The sequence below is a fragment of the Gracilinanus agilis genome, chromosome 3 (genome assembly GCF_016433145.1).
Source record: "Gracilinanus agilis isolate LMUSP501 chromosome 3, AgileGrace, whole genome shotgun sequence".
Taxonomy (NCBI): Eukaryota; Metazoa; Chordata; class Mammalia; order Didelphimorphia; family Didelphidae; genus Gracilinanus; species Gracilinanus agilis.
Genome location: NC_058132.1, coordinates 478,102,250 through 478,111,272, shown reverse-complemented (window position 1 = coordinate 478,111,272; position 9,023 = coordinate 478,102,250). Strand labels below are relative to the sequence as shown.

At 36.9% G+C, this 9,023-nt stretch overlaps 1 protein-coding gene across 1 annotated transcript in view; it reads left to right on the top strand.

Annotated features, from left to right (window-relative positions):
* The window catches only part of LOC123241728 (granulocyte-macrophage colony-stimulating factor receptor subunit alpha-like), a 28,416-nt gene extending 24,695 nt beyond the window's left edge, over window positions 1–3,721 (top strand). Inside the window, exons 10-11 of the mRNA XM_044669285.1 lie at window positions 977–1,076; window positions 3,653–3,721. Of these exons, the coding sequence (XP_044525220.1) occupies window positions 977–1,076; window positions 3,653–3,721 (169 nt within the window). The remainder of the gene's footprint in view (window positions 1–976; window positions 1,077–3,652) is intronic.
* Window positions 3,722–9,023: the final 5,302 nt, after the last annotated feature.

Below are 9,023 nucleotides of genomic sequence, written 5' to 3'. Positions count from 1 at the left end.
GTATAAGAGACAGGAAGGAAGGAAGGAAGGAAGGAAGGAAGGAAGGAAGGAAGGAAGGAAGGAAGGAAGGAAGGAAGGAAGAAAAGAACAGGGGACAGAGTAACTTTACTGTTCTGTGCCCTGGTCAAATAAAAATAGGAGTATTGGGTTCCCCCTGGGACATCATATTTTATGAAGGGCATGGATAAGCTAGAAAGAATCTAGGTAAAGACAGCCTATTAATAGGAATGATCATTCCATTTAAGGATCATTTGAAGGAAGAAAATAAGTATTGATTGATTGATTATTATTACTAACACCTATTATGTGCCAGGCACTGTGCTAAAATTAATAGATAATTTGGTCTTCACATTAGTCCAGGGAAGTAAGTGCTATTAATAATATTTTACAATTGAGGAAAATGAACCAACAGAGATTAAATAATTTGCCCAGGGTCACACAGGTACTAAGTGTCTCTGTGAATTCATGTCTATCAGACTTCAGGCCCAAAACCAGTGTGCCACCTGGTTACCTCTAGAAATCTGAATATTAAGAAAAGACTTAACAGGAATAAAAGAAACACTTAAAAGGTTTTCATATGGAAGTGGGGATGGACTTGTTTAGTTAGCCCCAAAGGCCCTTACTAAGAAACATGTGGGAGAGTTCACAGAAACATAGATCTGTCTGAAAGAGTTATTAGAAGCCAATTTAGCTCAATTCCATTTTTTTAAAAATGAGTCACAGAGCTTGATGTAATTTAGAACTGATGTCAGATAAAACTTTCTGATAATTGTTTAGTCATTTCAGCTATGCCCAAACCTTTGTGACTTCATTCAGGGTTTTCTTGGCTAAGATCTTGGAATAATTTGCCATTTCTTTCTCTAGCTCATTTTACAGATGAGGAAACTGAGGCAAACAAGGGTAAGTGGTTTGCAGAAAGCTACACTGCTAATAAGTGTCTGAATTTATATATGAACTTGGGTCTTCCTGGCTCCAGGCCCAGCACCCTATACACTGTGTTAATAATTAGTTATAGCCAAAAATGGGAACAACTTTTTCGGAAGGTGGAAGATACTCCTTTGTTAAAGGTGGATCATGTATGTTCTACCTCAGTTATCTAAGGGACAAGTCTTATATCTCCCTCTCACAGTTCTTAGGTATCCCAAGAAGACATGTTTGTTTGTTTTTCTTTTTCCCTGCCTTCGTCTAGACCCCCTCACACACACCAGCTGTATTCTTCCCATTTTAGGCAGGCAGTGACTCGAGTCCCCATTTCCATTTTAACCACTTAAACACAGGTACTGTATACACAAAAATTCATTTCAAAAGAGTAACAAAAATAAATATGTTGTTATTTTCCCCAACATCTCTGGGGCATACTGTTCCCTACACTACCTTGGTTTCTGGTAGAGTGGCTCAGTTCCTACCTAGAATTGTTCCCACCATCTTCATGACCAGTACTAGATGAAACTTGCCACTAAGTTAGAGTCCCAAAGGTTGCTCCCAAAGATTATTCCTTGCTCCCTAAGACATCAGTACTGCAATGATTATAAAACCCAGCCTGGGTCCTGACTCTCACATTCCTGAAACTTGATCTCCCAAACTCAAAGCCTCTACTTACTTAAAAGAAAGCCATCAGCTAACCAGGCACCAAAATTCCTCCAAAGCAAATGAAGTCAAGAGATCACAACTGAAGCTAGTAAGGCTTTCTGAATGACCAAAACCCTCTTTCTCAAGATGTGGTTAGCCTGGAAGAACCAGTTATAGAATAGTGACTCATGCTTCAGTCTGTCTCTATAAGATGTGTCCTTTAAATTTCATCATAATTTTCCTGGAAGGAGGATCCTTGGATCCTCCACATGAAAACTCCAACTAAGGCACTCTAGCCATGAACCATACCTCTGTAACAGAGGTTTTCAAGCAAAATCTAGGTGTTTTAGAATGAACATTCTAGAATTTATAGAGCTCTTTAAGATTTACAAAACTTTGCAAATATTGTCCCATTTCATCCTCACTGCAACCCTGAGATATAGATTTGTTATCCCCATTTTACAAGGGAGAGAAGTAGGGCAAACTGGGGTTTGAATGATTTCCCTAAGTTCACACAGATAGTGAGTATCTGAAGTTAGATTAGAACTCACATCTTCATGAGATGAAGTCCAGGACTCTATCCTCTTTGCATCAAGGTGCCTCTTTTTAGGGTATAGGTTGGACTTGATGGCTTCTGAGGTCCCTTCCTCCAGAGATTCTGTGATACAATGAAGCAAAAAAAAGTTGAACTCCCCAGCCTTTAAGAAGCTAGCAATCTAGTTGCTCAAATCACCTCATTTAAATAATAATGCAAAGCAGTACATCTTACTAGGAGCTAAATGAATGGATTTTGTTTGAGAAGAGAGAGTTGAACTTGTGATTTCAGTAGCATATGGAACTCCCAGTGTGAAAATTCCTTCCACTCATACAGAATGATATCTGATATACAGTGGGAAAATGTGGACACTAATATGTACTCTTGATAGAACTGTGAACTGATATAACCATTTTGGAGACCAATCTGGAATTCTGCTCAAAGATTTATAAAATTTTGTATACCTTTTGACCCAGCAATATCACTATTAGGTTTCTTTCCTGAAGTGATCAAGAAAAATGGAAATATATATATGTAGTTTTTAAAAGTTTATATATAAAATATAATTTATAAACATAATTATATAGTTTAAAGAGGGAGAGAACACGTATAAACCAGATTGAATTGCTTGCCGGCTCTGAGAGGAGGGAGGAAAGGAGAATGAAAGAAAATTTGTATCATATAACTTTGGAAAACTTATGTGGAAATGTTATCATGTAATTGGTAATAAATTTTAAAAAATAAAGAGGCAAAGAGAAGAGATTTTCCATAGTCACATAACTGATATAAACCAGATGAGCGACCCAGAGAAAAAAACATTCCAAGACTGCAAAAGTCACTTGCACTTTCATCTCATAGAATTTTAGAATACCAGATATGTCTTCTGTCATGGCATGGGGAATATGGAAATATGTATTGCATGAAAGCACTGGTACAACTATTACAAACATTTACCACCTCCAGGAAGGGGGTGGGGGAGAGAATCTGAATTGCAAAATATCAGAACATAAAACTTTCTGCATGTAATTGTAATTCAAAACAAAACCAAAAAAAAAAAGAAATTTTAGAGCACCAGACCTTGCAGGATCACAAAATCATAGATTTAGAAATGAACAGAACTTTCAAAGTCATCTAGTACAAGTCTTTTATTTGATAATTGAGGAAATTGAAGTCCATGGAGCCTGAATATATTTTCCAGTATCAAAAAGGTAGTAAAGAGTAGATTCTGATTAGGAACTCGGGTCATCTCATAACAAATACAGTCCTCTTTCCATTATACCACACTGTGGATGTTATCAATCATGTGTCACCTTCCTTTTACAGAAATGTGGAAAATGAAATTCAGAGTGGTTATGTTTAAGTTACACAACTAATACATGGCAGAGTGAGCAGATGCTATCTACCTTTATCAGTACTTCTGTTCTTCTCTCTTGGTCTCTAATATTAACTTTTTCTGATATTTTTATAGAAAGGAAAGTGACTGCCACTCATTTTTGTGACTCACAAAAATCTAATAAACCATCACTCTTCTTTTCCTCCTTTCCTTAGATCATCTGGGAAGAATTTAAACAACCTGAAAAATGTGAAGAAATTATGACTATAGATGTAATAGGATGATATCAAATGGCCAGAGGAGGATGGGAATTTCATCAATACTGCTACCTGTTGGAGTTTGAGAAAATTTTATTTTTTTACATTTTGTTGAGCTCAGCAGAGTAATTTGGAACAGTGTATAAAGAATAAGCTTCAAAGCCAAGAAGACATGTTTTCAAACCATCGCGACACATAATGTGACCTTGGGCAAGTTGTTTAACCACTCATTGCTCTTCATACCTTTCTAAAACTATAAGCTGCAGAAAAGATGCCAGTCTGGATCAGCAGAAGGAGTTTCCTATTGGAAGGTTGTGCTTCTATTACTATCCATACATGTATGTTTCTTTCTTTTTAATTAAGAGAATGGTGTTGATCAATTCTCATTATATTTTCAGTCACTCAAGTTCACAATCTCAGGTACATCCTCAACCCTCCAAATAACTCTCACTCCATATCAATTAGTTACCAAGTTTTTGATTTGACATTCATAACATATATCATATTTGTCTCTATCTCCTCATAAAGCCATACCACTCTGATTCAGCACCTCAGCACCTCTCATCTGGACTATTGGCCCCTATACCTCATGTCTCTTCCCCTTCTCATATTCAGGCTCACTTTATCCAGTCTCCTTCTTTGACACAGGTAAACATGCTCAAGTCTCTTCCACACGTAAAAACCCTTACTTGATGCTCTCATCTTCTCTATCATTCCACATCTCTTTCTCTCAGAACCCAACTCCTAGAAAATATTATCTACATTATTTCTAGATGTTCATCTCCCACTAACTTCTCTGCTTCTTGCAACCTGGGTCCTGACACCAGCATTCAACTGTATCTTCTCTCCAAAGTTGTCAACTTTTTAGCTACTAAGCATAACAGAATGGCAAGGAATTGAATGGGTAAACACTTATCATGTGATTATTATGTGCCAAGCAATAAAATAAATGCTAAGGATAAGGAGAGAAAAGCAAGATAGTCCCTCCAATTGATGACCTCATAACTAATACAGTCCATATAGGAGGGGTCAGCTTTAATGCAGATAGTAATGTCCAGTGGTCCACCATCTAATCAAGTGTACAGTTGGTGCTTCCTTACTCATCCAAGCAGTGTAAGCTCCAACTAATGAAGTGTTTGGAAAGAGATAATGGTTCCAAGGATTGGGCTGGAACACAGCTCTGAATTACCTCCAATTAGGGAGTAGAATTTATTGAAGAAAAAGCAACAAAAGCACTTTAGGAACTGAGTGGTGGAGTGTAGGGCAGAGGAGGGAAAGAGCTTATAGAAGATTCCCATTAGGACTTATGATAAAGAATGCTAATCCACATCCAGAGAAAGAACTGTGGGAATAGAAACACAGAAGAAAAAGATATGATTGATCACATGGTTTGGCAAGGTTATGATTGGGGATGTTGACTTCAAATGATCACTCTATTGAAAATATTAATAATAAAGAAATAGGTTTTGAAAAATGATACATGTAGAACCCAGTGGAATTGCTCATTGGCTATATAGGAAGAGAGGGAAAGAACATGAATCATGTAAACAAGGGAAAATATTCTAAGTTAATTAATTAATTAAGTAAAAAATATTAAACATTAAAAAGAAGATTCCCATTAGGATACAATGAATGACTTTTCCTCACTCTTCATTCTACCTGATTTATAATACCATTGACAATTCCCTTTTTCTAGATACTATTTATCTCCTTTTCCATTGTAACACTGTTCTCTCCTTGTTCTCTACCTATATGTCTGACTTCCTTGATTTTCTTTGGTATTTCTTAAGCCAGGTCCTACCTCCTAATTTGGGGAGCACTTCAAGCTTCTCTTGAGGGCCCTCTTTTCTTCTCTCTATAACCTTTCATTTAGTAATCACATCAGTTTGTATGATTCAATTATCATCTCTATGTAGATGACTTCCATATATATTCATTTTGTATTCATTTCCAATCTCTCCTAAACTACAGATACTTACTAGATCTTTCCACCTGAATATCCCATTGCACATCTCAAAATCAGCATGTCAAAATGGAACTCATTAAGCCTATCCCTCCTACAAACTTTCTTATTTCCACTGAAGGCATCACTATCCTTCCCATTATCTATGTTTGCAACCTTAGAGTTATCATTGTTTTTTCCCTTTTACTACCCACTCCTATCTCCAATCAGTTGTCAGATCATGTCTGCTTCCACGACTCTTGATTCTGTCACTTTCTTTCCACTCACATGGCCATTAACCTATTGCTGGCCCTTTTCACTGCTTTCTTGGATTATTTCAGTCTTCCTGTTTTCAGTTGTTCCCTCATTCAGGCAAAGTAAGTCCAGTTTCTGAATTAATAGATTTAATCCAACAATATAAATCCTACCAAGCCCAAGGACTGCTGCCTCTATTAAGGGACCTTTCTAAATGAACTAGTGCATACAGTCCAGACTGATTTCAGTCCAGGATAATTCTAGCCTCTGGTAAGAGGGAGCCAGATTCCTTTTTTCTTATTCTTTAGCTCTTTATACTCCTATCCTGATACCTGAGGGAAAAGTTTACTTAAAGCTTAGGTTTTAATTCATGTGTAGGGTCTTCCCAAAGGCAAAGGTGGAAAGGTATTCAATATTAAACATGATGCAGATATGAGAGATGGATTGAGATAGTTACTAGATATGTGATTTCATTGGTAAAGTAAACTCCCAATGAGGAAACTAGCTCTATCAATGTAGGGCACCATCTTCTCTGTAACTTAGAGGACTAGAGATTTATTTAGAACCTTGAGAAGTTAAGTGACTAACCCAAAGTCACAGAACCAGTTTGAGACAGGACTTAAACCCAGGACTTCCTGGCTTCAAGGCCAGCTTTCTAGTCAATATGCCAACTCTTGTTTTAAACACAAATATGCTCACACACAGAAAAGAAAAGAAAAGAAAAGAAAAGAAAAGAAAAGAAAAGAAAAGAAAAATACCAACTCTAAAAAGAGCGCATCAACCTAAAACTTAAACCCAACAATCAACAGTAATAGCTACTCATATACTCTGCCAGGAAACTGAGACTTTTAAAATCATCAAAACATAAAACATTTACCAGAACCGCTGAATAGCCATTTTACATATCATCTCATCTCTGCATTGCCCTTCATCTTCTGGCTGAGTTCATTTTCTCTCCAAAAACACTGGAGTAGTTGGCAGGCATTCCCCAAATCCATTTGGCACTATCTGGAGATCCAGAACCTCCACACCTCTGGAACTCATTAGATAACCTCCAAGCCTGAACATGTATACTTCATGATCAATGTTTGATTACTCAGGATCAAATAAACATGAAGCAAAAGAAACAGAGATCCTGGACAAACTTACCTAACTGATTCCACCACCCCTGCTCTCATCGCCACATGGGAGAAATTGACATGCTCTTGGTATGAGGGGAAAGGGTTTCATCGCTCCACATGTATCTCCCATGGGACAAATGAGGATAATAATAATAATATGATCTATCAGAAAATAACTGGAGAGTCACTACCTTTTATAATGATTGAGTATTTTTTTTCCATATGAAGCAATTTGTCCTGAGATCCAACATAACAACCTCAAGTTTTCCCTGTCATCTCCCCAATCAACTGAATTTTTTAAAATAAATTTGACTTGTTGACACCTTATGTTCTGCTTGCCCCAAACTTATCTTACTAATGTTTGAAACAGACAATTACTATTTATATACCTACTTTTCCATATATTTCAAATTACTGCCCTAATGAATTCTTCATTCTCGTTAACAATTTTATTTGTCTTCCATATTCACCATAGCATCTCCTACTTATGTGTCTTTGAACAGGCTGTCCTCCATTCCCAAAATACCCTCCTCATCTCTGCCTCTTAGAATCTCTAGGTCCTTCAAGGGGTAACACGGGTGGCATGTAGGGTACAAACCTTTCCTGATTCCCCCTGATCATTTATGTGCTCACTTTCTTGTAATGAATTGTCTAGTGAGGGATAATTCCCTTTTAAGTTATTGCAATTACTGAAGCAGTTGTGCTAATGATAATTTCTGAGACATTTATTGATTTTTTAATATGACAAGTAATCATATACTTTGGAGGTATACTATGATTGTAAAATAAATCTAACTTTTCTATGATTGTAGAACTATTTTGTGATTATAGAACAAATATAACTTATCCAATTATAAAGAGGGCTGAGAATTAGGTTAATAAACATACACAAAAGTTGGAGGTGGCATTTACCAAACCTATAAAAATCTGAGAGAATAGAAGATGAAAGAACCAATTTCAGAACTACATCATCTAACCTTGAAAGTGGAAGTGACTACTGTTATGTTTGAAGAATCAGTCCAACTGATAAGAGAAATAGTTTGGAAAAATGGAGTCAATGAAGCTACCCAGTAGACTAAGTGGTTAAGCTATGAAGTATTTGTTAAAGACAGCATGAATTAACCTAGTTTAATCATGGAAACAGGTTCAACAGAAAAGTATATTCATGAAGGAACTTTTATAACCGTTTTCTGAGGCATGTGGAGAACAGTGAAGTTTACAGTTGCAAAGTTCTGAGTTATCCCAAGCACATGGGTTTTTTTACATTCATGTGCCTCCTTGGCAAGAAGGAAGTGTGTGACTACTCTCCCTCACAGATAAAGAGGTCATTATTGGAAGAGTAGGGCCCAGTGATATGTATGGCTTGAGATGGATTTGTTATTCATACACTTAGTATATGAGCACCTGTGATGTTAACAGTGTGGGGAGGTTACATCAATGTTAAGTAAATAATGGGTTTAACATATAAAAGTGTCATTATTATTCTTAGTGTTGCTTTGTGTAAATGGATACATATCAGTGAGCTGAAGTTATGATTAGAGTGAGTATATTCCTTCCATAGCAGAGTTATTTCCTGGTCTCTGTTGGAACTTGAATCTAGCCACTCTGTGATTTGTCCTTTTCAGGACAAATGAGACCTCCTAGTATAAGAATATGTTGAATGAGTAAGTGACCCATTCCACTCACTAGCAGAATGCTCACTCTCCTAGTATAAGTAGTAGGAGGTACTATAATGTGAGTGATCACAATAGACACCTTTTATGCATATATACATTATATTCCCCTCCTTGAGAATATGGAATTTTTCTATGTTGTCTTTATATCTCTGAAGTCTAGGACATAGACATCATTTTAAGACCAGATACTCTGGGGGGGGCAGCCAGAGGGCTCAGTGGATTGAAAGCCAATTCTAGAGATGGGTGGTTCTGGGTTCAAATTTGACCTCAGACACTTCCTAGCTGTGTGACCCTGGGCAAGTCGCTTAATCCTCCCTGCCCTTACTGCTCTTTTG